This window comes from Triticum dicoccoides, chromosome 5B (genome assembly GCF_002162155.2).
Source record: "Triticum dicoccoides isolate Atlit2015 ecotype Zavitan chromosome 5B, WEW_v2.0, whole genome shotgun sequence".
NCBI classification, from domain to species: domain Eukaryota; kingdom Viridiplantae; phylum Streptophyta; class Magnoliopsida; order Poales; family Poaceae; genus Triticum; species Triticum dicoccoides.
The window spans coordinates 406,504,607-406,523,574 of record NC_041389.1 but is presented as its reverse complement, the minus strand read 5'-3'; the positions used below and the strand labels follow the sequence as shown (position 1 = coordinate 406,523,574).

General features: G+C 43.6%; 1 protein-coding gene across 1 annotated transcript; it reads left to right on the top strand.

The window, feature by feature from the left end:
* Nucleotides 1-4,063: 4,063 nt before the first annotated feature.
* LOC119309552 (pentatricopeptide repeat-containing protein At5g10690-like) lies at nt 4,064-17,485 on the top strand. The gene is made up of 12 exons (XM_037585531.1): nt 4,064-4,345; nt 4,457-4,654; nt 5,060-5,192; nt 11,592-11,683; nt 11,787-11,948; nt 12,049-12,117; nt 12,224-12,356; nt 13,673-13,905; nt 14,716-14,793; nt 15,743-15,811; nt 15,888-16,064; nt 17,033-17,485. Exons 1-12 carry the CDS (start codon nt 4,115-4,117, stop codon nt 17,315-17,317), a joined length of 1,860 nt encoding a protein of 619 aa, XP_037441428.1. The 5' UTR covers nt 4,064-4,114; the 3' UTR covers nt 17,318-17,485.
* Nucleotides 17,486-18,968: the final 1,483 nt, after the last annotated feature.

The window sequence follows — 18,968 nt, the reverse complement described above, 5'->3', positions numbered from 1 at the left end:
TATCAGGAACTGCAGCTTGAGAAACTCCGTCGGTGATCAATTTGGGTAAAAGTTCATGGTTGTAGTTCACAAGAGAATAAGGCTGAATCATTGTACAAGCAGGAAACAGAACGTACTAGTTCATCGTTTTCTAACCCAAACAAGATTTTTTATAAACTGATTTTTCACAAAACAGTTGGTAAAACAGGTTTTGCTAAAAATCTGCTAAAAACCTGTTTTATATAAATCCATCGCTAATATTCCTTATCCAAACAACCCCTTAGAGATGAAGTCGAAGGAGCCACGAGGCGGCCACAAGGATGGAGGGGGCGCCCTGGGGGGGGGGGTAAGGCGCCCCCACCCTTGTGGGCCCCCCGTGACCCTCCTGACCTAATTCTTCATCTATATATTCCCATATATCCCCAAACCACCAGGGTCATCCACAAAAACACTTTTCCGCCGCCGCAATCTTCTGTACCTGTGAGATCCCATCTAGGGGCCTTTTCCGGCGTCCTACCAGAGGGGGATTCGATCACGGAGGGCTTCTACATCAACTCTATTGCCCTTCCGATGAAGTGTGAGTATTTTACCACAGACCTACGGGTCCATAGCTAGTAGCTAGATGGCTTCTTCTCTCTCTTCGATTCTCAATACTATGTCTCTCCTCGATTTTCTTGGAGATCTATTCGATGTAATACTTTTTTGCAGTGTGTTTGCCGAGATCGTATGAATTGTGGATTTATGATCAGCTTATCTATGAATATTATTTGAATCTTCTTTCAATTCTTATATGCATGATTTGATATATTTGTAATTCTCTTCGAACTATGGATTTGGTTTGACCAACTAGATTGGTTTTTCTTGCAATGGGAGAACTGCTTAGCTTTGGGTTCAATCTTGCGGTGTCCTTTCCCAGTGACACAGTAGGGGCAGCAAGGCACATATTGTATTGTTGCCATCGAGGATAAAAAGATGGGATTTTCATCATATTTCTTGATTTAATTTCTCTCATCATGTCATCTTACTTAATGTGTTACTCCGTTCTTTATGAACTTAATACTCTAGATGCATGCTGGATAGCGGTCGATGTGTGGAGTAATAGTAGTAGCTATAGAATCATTTCGGTCTACTTGACACGGACGTGATGCCTATATTCATGATCATTGCCTTAGACATCGTCATAACTTTGTGCTTTTATATCAATTGCTTGGCAGTAATTTGTTCACCCACCGTATTATTTTCTATTTTGAGAGAAACCTCTAGTGAAACCTATGGGCCCCGGGTCTATTTTCCATCATACAAGTTTCTGATCTACAACATTAGTTTCCGATCTACTATTCTTGCAATCTTTTACTTTCTGATCTATAAACCAAAAATACCAAAAATATTTATTTTATCGTTTATCTATCTCTATCAGATCTCACTTTTGCAAGTAACCGTGAAGGGATTGACAACCCCTTTATCGCATTGGGTGCAAGTTTGTTTGATAGTTTGTGCAGGTATTCGATGATTTGTGCGTTGTCTCCTACTGGATTGATACCTTGGTTCTCAAACTGAGGGAAATACTTATCTCTACTTTGCTGCATTACCATTAACTCTTCAAGGGAAAAACCAACGCAAGCTCAAGAAGTAGCACTTAGGAAGCTACGGCGGCGGCGCGGCTAGGGTAGAGAGAGAGACCGTGAATAGGCTGATACCATGTAGAGAATAGATGCAACTCACAATGTATTCATCGGGTGCATATGCACGTACATATACAAGTACAAGAGGTAGCCATGTCCTCAACTATACAAGGAAAGTGGAGGGCTTGTTGTACAACAAATATACATGCAATATATGTCTGAACACCGCCCAGTACTGTACCGTCCATGAAAAAGCTTCTGGCTTGATATAGCTCCCATGGATATAGGTCCTAAACATGGGCCATCTGGTGGGCAGGCGAAAAGCGAAAGACCAACAAATTTCTTAGAGCCCCTTATCTACTATGCATTTCATAAACAAATACATGGATAATCTCGAGCTTATACCACAGAAGATACATCATAATGGTAAACCAAAGGCCAGAACGGAGAAGAAGTGGTTGAAAGCCCCAAATGGTGTACCAAAGATTAATGTAGATGCTGTTGTGTCGAGGCATGATGGTGGGGGAGCGAGTGCAGCGATCTGCAGAGATGGCGATGGCAAACTTCTGGGGGCCTCGGCAACAGTTTATGAAGGCTTGACTGATCCAGAGATTCTCGAGGCATATGCTTGTTGCGAAGCTTTCTCTTTAGCAGCTGATCTTAATCTTCAGAATATAGATGCTCATAGCTACCGATTGTGCCACTATGGTTAGTCACCTGAAGGAGAGGTACTTGCGTCCTTCTGTGATAATGAGGGAGATTCAAACAAGACGACAAGCTTTTTCAAGTGCTCAAATGGTGCATGAAGTGCGGGAGGCGAATTTTGAAGCTCACAATTTGGCAAGGGTGGCTTCTACACTAGCTAAGGGCCGGCATATTTGGCTTGGTACCACTCCAGAAATTATTTGTATTGATGACGTTATTAATTCATAATTAAAGTGGTACATTTCTAAAAAAAAGGTCCCAAACAAGGGCGCAGGGGTCCCCATTCAGCGAGATAGAGGGAACCCCCGTTGAAGGGAGCCGCGAGTTTGGGTTGGCCTAGGCGGTGGGAAACAACAACCTAGTTTTTTTTTGTTTTTTTTTTCACATTTTTGATTTCTTTTTTTACTTTTGTTTATACTTCCAAATATTCTAAATAAATACATTACAAAAATCACTCTTCATAAATTTTTTGAAACATGTTGAGTAAGCATTTGAAAAATGTTAAATGTGTATAGAGAAAATATTTATAACATACATGAAAAATATATACAAAAAATGTGTATGAAACAATTTAATCATGTATTTTAGAAAAGTAGCATTTGAAAAAAAAGTTGAACAAGTGTTTGAAAATGTTAAGCAAGCATTTGAAAAATGTTATAATGTGTATAGAAAAAATGTAGATCATGCATTAAAAAATAACGGACATCAAATTTGATCAAGTATAAAATTTTTAATCAAGTATTTGAAAAAATATTAAGCATGCATTTGGAAAATGTTAAATGTGTATAAAAAATATGTTGACCATGCGTTAAAAAATGATGATTGTTTTGATCATGTATATAAAAATGTTAATCAGGATTTGAAAAAATGTTGAACAACTATTTGAAAAGTATTAAATGCGCGGAGAAAATGTTGACCATGTGTTCCACTAATGTTAATATTGTGTTTAGAAAATGTTAATCAAGCATTTGAAAATGTTAATATATGCATAGTAAAAATGTTGATCATATATTAGAAAATGTTAATGTGCTTTTCGAAAAATGTTAATAATGTAATTGATTTTTTAAATTGTGTATATGGAAAATATCTACCATGTATTAATATTGTTTTTTTTAATAAAGCATTTGAAAAATGTTTAAAATATTTATAGAAAAACATTGACTATATATTTAAAAACATTAAATTTGTATTAAAAATATTAATCATGTATTAGAAAAATATTGTTGACGTATACAAAATTTTTAGAATAAAAACCAAAAGAAAGAAGGAAAACCAAAAAAAAATGAAAACCGAAAAAAGTAAAGGAAAAATAAAATGAAAAATAAACCAAAGAAACAAATGGGAAAATATTGAAAAAACAAAAAAAAACCATGAGGAAAAATGATAAGCATTGAAAACCAAAGAAGAAACAAAAATCTGAAGAAAAAAAGAAGAAAAATGTGTAAAAATCGGCTCTTTTTCTTCTTGTAGGTCGCGCAGTGGCTAACAGAGCTGCGAAGCAACGAGGAGATCCCTCGCACACACCAATTTTTAACTCCATTTTATTCAAAAATATGCGAGATATAGCACTCGCACCCAAACATTCCGACAGGCTGATAATACACGGTCCGGCGGGCCAAACATGCAGCCGGGCCGGCACGTTTATAATTGGGCCGTGTCTGGGCCTGGGTGCACAGCCATCTGGCAGATTTGGGCAGGCCCCAGAAATCCGCGCCAAGTGTCACGCCGAGCAGGCACACACCACCGGTGACCCCTCCTCTATCCACTCCCGCCCACGCTCGCAGTCGCAGCTCACAGCCCGGGAAGAGATGATGCTGATGAGGCCGCGGTTCCTCTCCCCCTCGCCGCCCTCCTCCCGCCGCGAGCCCCGCCTCCGCACCCTCTCCGAGGCTTCCAGAGTCTCCTCGTCCTCCTACCCCTCCTCCGCCCGCCCTCCCGGCCCCGGCCCCCGCCCCTCCTCCAACAAGCGCCCGCCGCCCAACCTCCGCCGTCTCACCGCCCGCATCGTGGACCTCACCCGCCGCAGGCAGCTAGCCCAGGTACGCTACCCCTGTTGCCGATCCATTCGTTCCGTCCGTTTTAGATTGTGGTGGTTTCCCGTTCTCATTCAAGGCTCCGCTGCGCGCGTGGCGGATGCTCCGCGGGCGCAGATCATGGCGGAGGTGGAGGCGTCCAAGCGGCGCGCGCGCTCAGGAAGGGGAGGGGGTGTCAACATCATCGTGATGAACGCCGTGCTGGAGGCCTGCGTGAGCTGCGGCGACGTCGACCTCGCGGTCCAGCTCTTCGACGAAATGCGCGGGCCCATGGGGTGTGGTGTCGACGGCGTCTCGTACGGCATCCTGCTCAAGGTATGCCCCCTCTCCCCTCCCACTCGTGTACCAGTGCTGCCTGAGACATTCATTGTTTGGACCGCTATGATTCATGAACGCTCTAGGTGCCATTTCGAGTTTTTGCGTCATATTGAAATGCATTCACCATGCTCTATGAACTCCATTAAATTTCCATCCCAGATTGTCTGAGCCATCAATGTGTTAACTCTGTATGAACAGCCGCCTTATATTTGTCTTTTGAGGGGCAGCCGCCTTATATTTGTGCTCCTCAGAGTATTCCTTCTCTAATCACCACATTACATTCTTGCACCTTCAAGGGATTAACCTCAGTGATATCTCTGAAAATACGTGGTGTATTTTGCTGATTGCTTGGTTTAAATAAGGGTCTGGTACAATCTTATAATCAATGTGCTATAATTGAAGGGTCTGGGGATAGCTAGAAGGATTGATGAAGCTTTCGAGATACTGGAATCAGTTGAGAAAGATACTTCTGATGGGAGCCCCCGGCTCTCTCCTCATCTTATATGTGGTTTTCTAAACGCCCTTATCGAAGCAGGTTGGTGCAAGATGGACCGTTTTACAATATGTTTGTATGTTGCACCAAGTATATTGCCCCTTATGCACAAAATCACTAGAGACGCCAGAGACAACTACTAGAGAAGTCTAAGAAGAACACTATGGCGAGGATAAGTCATTGGTCGGAATTACAAAAATAGCTTAACATAAAAATCAACTAATATCAGAATCAAAGTCCTAAATTCAATTGGCTCATCCGTGGGAAGCAGTATTCTGGTGTATAAGTAGTATTTTGGTTACACAAGCATGCCCATGCCCCAAAATATAGTGTTAGTTTCAGCGAGTAAATTGTACTCCCTCCGTCCCATAATGTAAGACGTTTTTTGACACTACATTATGGGACAGAGGGAGTATTCTATTGTGTGTATATCAAAATGGGTTGCACACAATATTAAAAAAAATGGGTTGCACACATGAACCACCTCTGAGCAATCTTTTCAGACTACACCACATTTTGTTGCAATCTAGTTTTGCTGAACTTATTTTATAATATGCTGTGGAAAAATAGCCATGGAAGTAGGAAATGTTAGAGTTATAATATAAGTCATGTACCCCTTTGTATTTATCCCGTTGTATAAGGGGTTTCCTGCATATGTTCCACACCTGTACATGTATATATATATATCGGCCTATGGCCTCATGGGAATACAAGTTGCCTATTCCTAACATGGTATTAGAGCTAGGTTAATTTTTTCGCACGCTGCAACTCGTGCGTTCGATCCCTCCTCTCCAGATCGATCTCCTCTCTCGATCTCTCACCTCTCCCGATCGGCGATCGAAGCAGCAGGCCGCAGGGGGCGATCTCTCTCCTCTCCCGATCGGCGATCGAAGCTGCCGCTCCCGCTCGATCTCTGAATCGCTCGAAGGACTCCATCGGCTGATCGCTAAGCACCGAAGCTGCCGCTCCCGCTCGATCTCAGCATCGCTCGAAGGCCGCCTCTGCGTGATCGCTCAGCAGGCCCAGCAGGGGTTCGTCCCGCAGGAAGGATTCCATCGCTCCCGCACTGCCACCTCCGCCTGATCGCTCGATCTCATCTCTCGCTCGCAGGCCCGACTTCGGATTCCTAAAAAAAAAGTCTGCTGCATCGGGCTATGTTGCTGTCCCTCGCTGTCCGGTGATCTTTGATGGTACTAACTACACCGAGTTTACTGGCTTCATGCACATTCACATGCGTGGCATCCGTCTTTGGGGTGTTCTTTCTGTCAAGGTCTGCTGTCCGCCACGTCCGGTTCCTCCGGTGGCTCCTATTCCGCCGACTCCACCGGTTCTTCCTACGGATGCTAATCAGGCCGCCAAGGATGCGGCTAAGCTTGCTGATGAGGCTGCTGATCGTGCTTATGATGAGAGGGTTTTGGTTTATGAGGAGGCTCTTCAGACATATCATGGTGCTCTGTCTGTTTACACCCAGTGGCTTGATGATGATGCTCGTGCTGCAGCTGTTCTCACTACTAGTGTTCTGCCCCAGTTTGCTTCTGAGTTTCTGGGTCTTCCTACTGTCTTTGAGATGTGGACCCGTCTTCGTCAGCGCTATGAGCCCTCTGGTGATGCCCTGTACCTTTCTGTGGTCCGTCAGGAGCATGCTCTTCAGCAGGGAGACTCTACTGTTGATGACTTCTATGCACAGAGTTCTGCTATCTGGCGCCAGCTTGATTCTCTCCGCAGTGCTGGTTGTCGTACCTGCCCCTGTTGCCAGGCTGTCCAGGCCAATTTGGAGTTTCATCGCGTCTATGAGTTCCTGTCTCGGCTCCGTAAGGAGTTTGAGCCCCGGCGTGCTCAGTTGTTTGCTCGTGGCCGTATTTCTCTCATGGAGGCGCTTTCTGAGATTCGTGCTGAGGAGACTCGCTTACGTGGTGCTGGTTTGCTGGAGGTTCCCTCTGTGCTCGTTACTCGTGCTCCTACGCCACCTGCTGCACCGACCCCTTCTCGCTCGAGTGCTCCGCCGCTCTTGCCCACTCCTTCTGGAGGCTCAGGTCGCCCCCGTCCACATTGCGACTATTGCAACAATGATGGTCATCTTGAGTCTCAGTGCTACACGAAGAAGAAACACCTGCGCAAGGCGCGATCACCATCTTCAGGGACTTCGTCATCTACCTCGACAGCTTCAGCCATTGCTTTGACTGAGCAGGATATTCTGAGACTTAAGCGTCTGCTCGCGACTTCAGGTTCTTCCTCGACGGGTACTGCTGGTTCTGTGACTGATGCTTCCCGCACTGAGCAATCACCCTCTACACAGTCAGGTACATCCCCATGGGTTCTGGACTCTAGAGCTTCTTTTCATATGTCTTCTCATTCTTCCACTTTGTCCTCTCTTCGATCACTGGATTCTCCTGTTCATGTCTTCACTGCTGATGGTACTCCACTTTCTGTTGCTAGTAGAGGCAATCCTACCACTCCTTATTCTGTTCCTGATGTTGCTCATGTTCCTCGACTTACCATGAATCTGTTTTCTGCTGGTCAACTTACTGATTCTGGTTGTCGCGTCATCCTTGACGTTGACTCTTGTTCTGTCCAGGACCGTCGCACGCACACTCTGGTTGGGGCTAGCCCTCGCCGCCGTGATTCTCAGGGTCTTTGGGAGTTGGACTGGCTTCATGTTCCTTCCGCTGCCACCACCATCGCCAGTTCTTCCGCTTCTGTCGCCTCCGTTACTGGTTCCTTCCAGCAGTGGCATCATCGACTTGGTCATCTGTGTGGTTCTCGGTTGTCTTCTTTAGTTCGTCGAGGTCTTCTGGGGTCTGTCTCAGGAGATGTCTCTTTAGAGTGTCAGGGTTGTCGTCTTGGCAAGCAGATTCAGTTACCATATTCACATAGTGAGTCAGTGTCCAAGCGTCCTTTCGATTTAGTCCATTCTGATGTATGGGGTCCGGCCCCTTTCGCTTCGAAAGGTGGTCATAAATACTATATTATTTTCATAGATGATTTCTCTCGTTACACATGGCTTTATTTCATGACTTCTCGTTCTGAGGTGTTGTCTATTTATAAGCGTTTTGCTGCCATGGTTCATACTCAGTTCTCTTCATCCATTCGTGTTTTTCGTGCTGACTCCGCTGGCGAGTATATCTCTAAGATGCTGCGTGGTATTCCTGCTGAGCAAGGGAGTCTCTCTCAATTCTCTTGTCCTGGTGCTCATGCTCAGAATGGTGTGGCTGAGCGAAAGCATCGACATCTTCTTGAGACGGCTCGTGCATTGATGATTGCTGCCTCTCTCCCGCCTCATTTTTGGGCTGAGGCCGTCTCCACATCCACCTATCTTATCAATATACAGCCTTCCGCTGCTCTACAGGGTGGTGTTCTTTTCGAGCGACTTTTTGATCGTTCTCCCGATTATTCGATGCTTCGCTCGTTTGGTTGTGTTTGCTATGTTCTTCTTGCCCCTCACGAACGCACCAAACTGACCGCTCAGTCTGTTGAGTGTGTCTTCTTAGGCTACAGTGATGAGCATAAGGGCTATCGTTGTTGGGATCCTATCGGTCGTCGGATGCGTATCTCTCGAGACGTGACTTTTGATGAGTCTCGTCCCTTCTACCCACTCCCATCTTCCTCGACTTTTTCAGTGCAGGATATCTCTTTCCTCACTTTTCCTGACTCACCTATCACCCCCGTCGAGCTTGTACCTCTCCGTTCCACTTCCTCTCCTTCTCCACCTCTAGTTGATTTGCAGCCACCATCCTCCCCGGTCTCCTCACCTAGCATGTCACCGGGTTCTCCACCTTCATCTCCGGTGACTTCCTCCCCGGTCTCCTCTCCCAGCATGTCACCGGATTCTACACCTTCATCTCCGGTGACTTCTTCGTCGCCACCCCCCGATTCTACCTTGACGATTCCTCCTTCTATTATTCCATCTTTTCCTCAGCATTACACTCGTCGTCCACGACCAGTCGATGCCTCTGTGGATGAGTCGTCATCTTCCTCTCAACCTACTTATGGCTTGCGTTCTCGTCCTCGTCCGCCTGTTGATCGCTTTGGATTTCCCACCGCTGGTGCTGCTGTTCTTGAGCCGACTTCTTACCGCCAGGCTGTTGTTCATCCTGAATGGCAGTTTGCGATGGCAGAGGAGATTGCTGCTCTTGAACGCACTGGTACCTGGGATCTTGTTTCTCTTCCTCCCGGAGTCCGTCCGATCACTTGTAAGTGGGTCTACAAGGTTAAGACTCGCTCCGATGGTTCTCTTGAGCGTCACAAAGCTCGTCTTGTGGCTCGTGATTTTCAGCAGGAGCACGGTCGTGATTATGACGAGACTTTTGCTCCTGTGGCCCATATGACCACTGTTCGTACACTTCTTGCCGTTGCCTCTGCACGCCACTGGTCTATATCTCAGCTTGATGTTAAGAATGCCTTTCTTAATGGTGAGCTGTGTGAGGAGGTGTACATGCAGCCACCACCTGGGTATTCTGTTCCTGATGGCATGGTATGTCGTCTTCGTCGCTCTCTCTATGGCCTTAAGCAAGCCCCCGCGCCTGGTTTGAGCGCTTTGCCTCTGTGATCACTGTTGCTGGTTTTTCAGCAAGTGCTCATGATCCAGCATTGTTTATTCACCTTTCTCCTCGTGGTCGGACTCTTCTTCTTCTCTATGTTGATGACATGATCATCACGGGGGATGACCCCGAGTATATTGCCTTTGTAAAGGCCCGTCTTAGTGAGCAGTTTCTTATCTCTGATCTTGGACCTCTTCGCTACTTTCTTGGGATTGAAGTCTCTTCTACCTCTGATGGCTTTTTTATATCCCAGGAAAAGTATATCCAGGATCTTCTTGCTCGTGTTGCTCTTACTGATGAGCGCGTTGTTGAGACTCCTATGGATCTCAATGTTCACCTCCGTGCTACTGATGGTGATCCTCTCCCTGACCCGACGCGTTATCGTCATCTTGTTGGCAGTCTTGTCTATCTAGCTGTCACTCGTCCGGACATCTCTTATCCGGTTCATATTCTGAGTCAGTTTGTCTCTACTCCCACATCAGTTCACTATAGTCATCTCCTTCGTGTTCTCCGATATCTTCGAGGCACGATCTCTCACCGTCTCTTCTTTCCTCGCTCCAGTTCTTTACAGCTTCAGGCCTATTCGGATGCTACGTGGGCTAGTGATCCTTCAGATCGCCGTTCACTTTCTGCTTACTGTGTTTTTCTTGGTGGTTCTCTCATTGCCTGGAAGACGAAGAAACAGCTTGCAGTTTCCCGTTCGAGTGCCGAGGCTGAGTTGCGAGCAATGGCTCTTTTGACGGCAGAGGTGACTTGGTTACGGTGGTTACTTCAGGATTTTGGTGTTTCTGTCACTACACCGACTCTGCTCTTATCTGACAGTACAGGTGCTATCAGCATTGCGCGCGATCCTGTGAAGCATGAGCTCACCAAGCATATTGGTGTTGATGCTTTCTATGTGCGCGCTGGTGTGCAGGATCAGGTTATTGCTCTTCAGTATGTGCCTTCCGAGTTACAGTTGGCGGATTTCCTGACGAAGGCCCAGACTAGAGCACAACATGGCTTTTATCTCTCCAAACTCAGTGTTGTTCATCCACCATGAGTTTGAGGGGGGGTGTTAGAGTTATAATATAAGTCATGTACCCCTTTGTATTTATCCCGTTGTATAAGGGGTTTCCTGCATATGTTCCACACCTGTACATGTTATATATATCGGCCTATGGCCTCATGGGAATACAAGTTGCCTATTTCTAACAGGAAAAAGTTAGTTAAACATACAGTAAGATAGCTAAAGAAGTTTGGACAAATGAGATTATCATAATCCACCACAATGCCGAATTGAGCTCTATTGAAGCATATAACTTGGCTATGAAGCAACTAACAAATACTCCCTCCGTCCCATAATATAAGAGCGTTTTTGACACTACACTAGTGTCAAAAACACTTATATTATGGGACGGAGGGGGTAGAAGATAAGGCTGTTGTTGTAAGTAAACTGGCCATTGGCTGCATTTCTTTGCATTTTTTTTTGAAACGGAGGCAATAGGCTTGTTCATCCATCAATTAAGAAGAAGAGAGTTGCCCGTTAATCAACAGAAAACCGGGCGAAGACTGTCAGAACCCGCTCACAATATACCTCACACACCACTCCGAAGAAAGCCTCGTCGAGGTATAAAAGGCATGTCACTACTGAATACTTACTCGTATAGTGGAGATAACAAAAGGAGACATCACTAACTAAATAGCCCTATGTACTTAGGTTTTGGGTCTTTTTTTTGTTGCATAGTGTAGTGGAGCTAAGTTTGATGTGTTGATGATTGGTTATGCTTATGACATGTTCTCATTACAGATTTTATTTGTTTTTATTACAATATTCTATGGATAGCTGTTTACCACTGGAAAGTTTTCTTACCTACATTAACTGTACGGTTACTGATGAAATTCAACTTCATATTTTGTCCAGGAGATATGAGGCGTGCCAATGCTCTCGTTGCTCGTTTTCGCCAAGTCCTTTACGAAGGACAGTCGGTGTTACTATACAACTTACTGATGAAGGTATCTCTTAGTTTCCCTTGTAATTATTTCCTTAAGTTATCTGTTCTTTTGCATTACTGTCTCAGTTGCAGTTTCATAAGTTTCTGAATTGGACACCCTCCAGGGATACATAAAAAGCAACTTCCCTCTTGGAGCGTTAACTGTTAAAGATGAGATCTTGCGTCAAGGATTGAAGCCTGATAGATTGACGTACAACACCATCATTTTTGCATGTGTAAAATCGGCAGAGATTGAGAAGGCTTTCCAATTTCTTGAAGATATGAAGGTGTCACACAAGGGTTGGAAAGGCCAGTTTTAGCCACAAAATTGTCTTGCATATACATGTAGTTGCCTCGTCAATGAAAATTAGTTGCTCATAAATGCAGGATGAAGCTAAAAGGGATGATAATCCTGAACTCCTCCCGGATGCTGTTACCTACACAACATTACTTAAGGTTATTCATTGATTGCCTTAAATACTTTGACATGCTATTTTGGTTAATTGTGTATTCAGAATCATTTTATGATTTTAATTGTGCAAGTTATTGAAGCATGTTGCAGGGTTTAGGAAATAGCCAAGATCTTTATTCAGTTCTGAAGATTGTGGTGGAGATGAAATCATCACTTGTTTCAATTGACAGGACTGCATACACAGCTATGGCAGATGCCTTTCTAGCTTGCGGGTCCATTGACGGTAAGCTATATAGCAATTTTTAGTGGGCCAATTTGCTTGGTAACACACTGCATCTTTACAGGTTGGAAAATAGAAGCGGTATATCACTAAGGGCATGTACAGTGGTTGATAATGCAGTCCTATCTTAAGTCCGTCACATAATCTAGAGATGTCAATAGAAAATGATGTACAATGGGTTATCTCTTAATGTTATCTCTAGTAACTAGATATACCTAAATATGTGGTGAGAGATATTGTTCCTAAGAGGTCATCTCTTAATTAAGAGAATGCAAGCCTTTTCTTCTGGTTTCTCTTTCCTCCACCTCACCATTTATCCTACATGGCACTCATAAGATAACACCATTATACACGCCCTAACAAGTGGCCTAGCTCCCAGCTGTCATCCTAAAATTTGATGTTATTTTCTAATTGAGAGACCTTAGTAGTACTACTGTTCTAACACCCCTTATTTTACCATTTTATATCCCAAATGGGGAAACGGCATATCCAATTTATAAAAGCACATTTAGGCTTGTTTGGGTCAATTGACAGAGACTAAACCAAATTCCTTTTATTCTTATGGATTTTTGTTCAGTTTTCAGTCCCATCTGAGGGAATTAGGTCTAATCCCTTTCCATCCAAACTAGCCCTCAAGATACAGTTACATTTTCGATATTCTTAACCAAGCTATTAATTCCAAATCATCCTATTCAGGGATCTTACGCCAAAATTAGAGCTTCTGTCATGAATTGTGGATGACTTGCTCTTAGAGTGGTTGAGTTACACAATGCAACTGTCAATTTGATATGAAATGATTGGAATCTGGTTTCCACATCTGTTTTTTTCGAATCGTATTTGATTTTTTTTCCGAGAGTACATCGTATTTGATTTACGACCCAGCATATAACAACTCGATGTTTACTTGCCTAAACCTCTGTAACAATTAAGCCTTGTGTGACCTTCTGTTTTTGAGAAAAACATTATGTGACTTTTTTCCTTTATAGTTCTTAGTTCCTGGTCGGTCCAGGATGCCAATCTGACATCAATGATTTATGTGAACATAAATATGGAAAGACAATCATGACCAGCATATTGGGAGAAAAGCAGTGCTATTGCATGTTCCATTATATTTGGGCCATATATTGTGAGAAAGGAAGAAACCTAAACATTTGTATGCGACAATCTTGCTGCGCCCTTAGTTGTCACCTCTTACAAAAATCTTCTTGCACAATGTAACTGCAAATAGAATTCTCATGTTTGAATATGTAGCCTGGTTGGTTTAAAATATATTGCTACCTTCTGGGTGTAGATGTCCTAATATGCTTCTGTTGTTGTAGGGGCTCTTTGCATTTTTGGTGAGATAATAAAGCAGGCTGGCGACAACAAAGACTTGAGGCCCAAACCTCATCTTTATCTTTCAATCATGAGAGCTTTTGCTACTATAGGTGATTTTGATATGGTAAGGAGATTGAAAGAACGCATGTGGCCAGATTCAGTTGGATCCATTAGCCGTTCAGCTAAACAAGAGGCAGATGAGCTATTAATGGAAGCTGCTATAAATAACAATCAGGTACGCTAAACAAGAGGCAAATGAGAAATTAATTTGGAGTTGCTGTCCATGCAATACGTCGGTCAGTTGATTGCTAAGTCTACTGAAGTTTCACAGAATTTGATAAAATAACAAGACCTTTTGTAGTGGGATGCATACTATGTAAGAGAACAGTTGCACCTTTAGTGCTGATGTGCTTACCATGGACGCATCCGAAAGTATATTCTGTTAAAGTCTATGTACCGTTGAAGGGATCTTGCCCAATGAACCAACTTCAAAGTCCTTTCGTGCAAATATATTCTCATGTTGTTTCAAACCTGTAGATAATTCACTGTCTTCAGTTCGTGTATTTTTTTTTGAAGTCACATTGTTGTTTTCATCGTTTTCTGCGGTTCTATGAGGCTTCACTATGGTGCTAAGAGTATATTGTTCCCCATTTGTCATACCACACTAGATGGATACTGTATTATTATTATTATTTTTGTTTCTTAATTGCATGATTTTAATCACTTTAAAAGATTGTGTTATGTGCTGTCGAAATCTTGTGAATAGATTCCTCTATTTTTTGTTTGTCTAAGAAAGATCTTGGCAAGATTGAGTGTAAAACTATAAAGGAAAAAACAGGCCTTCTCCAGTTATCCTGTGATTGGATAAACTCCAACATTTTTCCTTCAGATTGGACTATGTTACTAGATGCAATACAGCAGTGCAATGATCATGATTTCTTCACTCCTTGCAGTGTCTTTTCTCTTTGCCAAAACAGTCTTGAGATTTTCAAATGCCCATGTTCATGCGACTCAATGCCTTGCTGGCTGATTTATTGTTGTACAGGTAGATGTGGCTAGAAGACTTCTCAGAAGAATAGTTAACGGGAAGGAGCATTTCTCTTGGAGAAGTAGAGTAGGCCTGGTATGTTCTTTTAATTCTGCATTGAAGTTTGTAATCTAAGTACTAATTCTACGGAGGGTGCTTGGCATATGAAGTAATAAGTCAACTGGTAGTCTGGTACATATGAAGTAATAAGTCAACTTATAAAGACCTATGACTGAACTTTACTTGCCTGGGATACTAGCTGTTAAGGGCATCCCCAAACTCTCGATAGCCAAGGCACCACAAGCCTTGCTTTTCTAGCTGAATCCGTCTTCCTCTGGCCGACCCTCAAACATAACCGATATCCTAACAATCGCCGGAAAGTTATTTCTGCGCCAGTGTTTATATGAATGTTTTCGTTTCTCTCTTTTCAACCCGAACCCCAATCTTGGGGCCCAGCTTGTATATTTTAATCCGCTGGCTTACCAATCAGATCCACTACCCATCCACGAAATGGCAGCGGTTTCAATATAGGATGCAAGTTTTCAGCTGGAACATTTTCTATGGATTCATTTCATGCAACTAACGAAGCAAATAGTTTATTCGAGCCTTGCATGCCTTTTGTTGTTGTGAAGGGCAGGAGCATAATTATCTCTCCTTGGTACATGAGCTCTCTCATGAAATGAATGCTTGCTTAGTTTTCATCTTATGCATTGCCAGTCTAGTTTCTGAAGTACAGGACCAACATCTACTCCCTCCGTATGAAAATATAAGACGTTCTTGTTGGCTAGTTTAGCCTACAAAAGTGTCTTATATTTTGGTACAGAGGTAGCAGGTGACAATAGCTAGTGCATGTTCTTTTTTTTGTTTGAAGTTCCATGTGTTTGATGTATCTAGATTGGTGAAACTGCTAAGTTTTTTCGATGATGGGACTGGGTGCCAGGATGATATAGCAAATATTCTGTTTGTTTTGCCAATTCTATGAACTTGATCTGACGAAGTGGAAACATGGTCATTGTTAAGTTTTGTTCCTTTCTGTTCATACCAGGTGGCACTCAAAGTTGAAACGCTATCTGGATTCACCAACTCTCCTCTTAGACCACATGTATTTCCACAGGTTGTGTATTCATTTCGTTTGTATCTTATATCCACTTTAACTTGGTTATGTTAACTTCTGTCTAATGACATTGTAGATTCTCTTGAATGATCCTGTTGAGAAGTATATGATTCCATTTCGAGAAAGTCGACCGTTAGGTGCCGACTTGATCTTGGAAAATGTTGCGATGCGATTCTTGAAAGACTCTGCAGTTCCTCTTGTGAATGACTGGGGAAGTTGTGTTGGAATAGTTCACAGCCGCGATTGTACCAAGGTATGAAATCTTTTGGAACAGCTGGAACTGAATTTTGTTGCAAGGAACAGTATTTTGACATCTTAACGGGCGGCATAGTATCTGGTGAGGTAGAAGCTGGGCGTGGCTGGCAGCATTAACTTACGCCGTTAAAAATCTGTGTTGTGTTCATTAGTTGCCCACTGTTAAGTGTTAACTAGAGAAGTAGGCTAGATGACACGAAAATGCATGTAATGTTATTGCTTGGATTGGCCTTTTAAAGCTCAAGTATAGCGGTGCATAGGAGAGCGGCTAAATGGCTCCAGAGCTCATCTGCTCCCCTCATGCCTATGAACAGTAAAATAAAAAAAATACTAGAAAAATAAAAAAAATTCTGATTTTTTTTTGACATGGAACATGTTTGAGTGCTTGAGGACCGTGCCAATTTTCAGCTCGTTAGGACATCTAAGTAGCTCTCAACAAAAACAACAAAATTGGGGTCTGTGAAAAAGTGGACTGTTTATGCACTATTCCGACCGATTTGTTTTTTTGCTGAGAGCTACTTAGATGTCCAAATGAGCTGAAATTTGACAAGGACCTCACGCACTCAAACATCTTACATGCAAACAAAAATCATTTTTTTTACAGTTCACCAAGATCAGATGAGCTTGGATTCAGAAATGGATATTCGGTAGGCACTATTGCCTGTTGGTGTAGAGTTTGAGGAGCACCGGTCACAAGCATTGGCGGTGCCATTAGGATACTTGGTTCAGTTGTCCGTGAAAGAAGTAGAAAAATGTACGGGCAACGTCATACGAGTCAAGTCGAATCCATTCTTTGGATGGTAGATCAGATGTAACTGTCGGTTTACTCGGAGGGGGTTAATTATTCAACTAATCGATTTGCACGGAAGGACAAACCCATACTCCAGTTTCAATTGCAACATATTTGATATTTTCTCTTGGAAGCATTCTCGTGTGATCCTGAACACTTATATTTTCCTTTTGCAGATGGACTCGCCTCTTCTTTCAATGGCGAGGCCACCACTGTGCGTGCCATGTTCAACCTCGCTGGAGCACGTGATTGATCTCCTCCTCAGAGAGAAGTGCGAGATGGTGATCGTGGTGAAGAGCGGCAACATGTATGAAGGCAGCTACACATCCAGCTCAAGGCCACTGGGCGTTTTCTCCCTCGGTATCCTGTCGGAGGCTACCACCAACACGGCAAACACCCACGACGAGTGCGTCTCCGGGGCAGCACCCGGCCAGGACCCTGAAGCCCGCGGCCGTGGCTGAGTACACGTAGCTATTGTTGTGTTGTTGTCTACCATTCTACCATAACTCGTCATCAGTTTGCTTACTAGCGGTAAGTCATTTTACCGCTGTGTGGCAAAATTTAGTGTTTTGATCCTTTTCTGAAACTTATTCGAGATCTGACCTTAGTTTGAATTTTTTTCAAGATTTGATCCTTTTGCTACCGCCAGAGTCAATGGCGATAGGGTGTAACAGCCTACCGCCAGGGACCTTGGCGGTAGGGTTGTACAGGCTACCGCCAATCTGTTTGGCGGTAGGGATGTTTCCTATCGTCAGGGTGCTCGGCGGTAGGCACGAGCAGGCACTGTGTTCAATACTTAGTGGGATTTTGCGGTAGGGCATGCAATCCTACCGTCAGGGACCTTGGCGGTAGGCTGTTATATCCTACCGCCATGAACCCTGGCGGTAACAAAAGGGTCAGATCTCGAAAAAAAATTCAAACTAAGGTCAGATCTTAAATAAGTTTCAGAAAAGGGTCAAAACCCGAAATTTAGCCCCGCTGTGTCGACCGAGAAGAGCGGAAAGTTTTACCATGGCAAATCTGTTAAGCTGACCCTACCGCTCTGTGCGAGTGATGTAACCTCTGATACATACACGCAGCAATGGTGTCGGTGGGCCAGAAATCCCGGTGTCTCTGGCCTCCGGCTGATGCTCCACGCACGATGGTCCCGGCTTGTCGTACTCGCACTTTATCCAGTCCACACCACCAATTATGGGGAAGAAGAGCGAAAGTCATATTCTGAGCTCGGGCATAGGTGCGCTCGTTATCCCCCACGTCCAGTTGCTCCAAGATTCACAACTCCTGTTGTATAGATCTAGGTATAATTTTTGTATTCAAACATTACTCCAGGCCCATGGCCCGCACCTGTCCAGTAATAAATGTGACGCCGTTGGGCTTAGTCATCCCGGCTCAGACGTGCACAACGTTATGAGCCATCGCATTCAAGATTCTGTCCCAACAGCAGCTGGGCTAATGCCTTCACTGTACCTCTTTTTTTTACACTACCTTCATCATCTACTGAATTTGCACCTGCCCCTGTGATTGCAGATGAGGTACTAGACAAATTAGCTGGAGCCATGAATGCACGCTAGTGCACCTTCAGTTCTTTCCTCGGCTCCCTGCTCCCGCCTTTGGAGTTCAAATTTTGAATTGTTTCAAATTCTCTTCTACACAGAAGTAGAACACCTATGATGCATGTACGTATGCAGATATGCTAGCATTTAATGCTAATCACATTAACTTTGGATCATACAACAAGTAACCTGACTCGGGCGTTGCCTGTCTCCAGAAATTCAGTTCATTCATACAAGTAACCTGACTCGGGCATTGCCTGTCTCCAAAAAATTCAGTTCATTTCCAATTAGCCTATGAAATTCAGTTCATCAGCAAGCACTGAAGGTATGTTTGAAGAGATCAACAACTTCATCGAACACACAAAACATGAATCTACTCATAACATGAAACAACAGATAAAAATAGAATGGACCTTATTCTAGCATCGGCAGAAAACAAATAATGAGTAAACTATTCTACACAACAACACATGTAGACAAAAAGACATAAATTGCTTCTTAACAGTTCATCACTAAATCGAATTAGCCAGTACAGCTATACATGAATATCAGTTCTTGT

What these genes read in the sequence shown, in the direction of transcription:
- LOC119309552 (XM_037585531.1), top strand. Translation starts at nt 4,115, where the DNA reads ATGATGCTGATGAGGCCGCGGTTCCTCTCCCCCTCGCCGCCCTCCTCC. An exon ending in AAACGCCCTTATCGAAGCAG is followed by an intron (nt 5,193 to 11,591) that starts GTTGGTGCAAGA and finishes TATTTTGTCCAG; the next exon opens with GAGATATGAGGCGTGCCAAT. An exon ending in GGAGAAGTAGAGTAGGCCTG is followed by an intron (nt 14,794 to 15,742) that starts GTATGTTCTTTT and finishes TGTTCATACCAG; the next exon opens with GTGGCACTCAAAGTTGAAAC.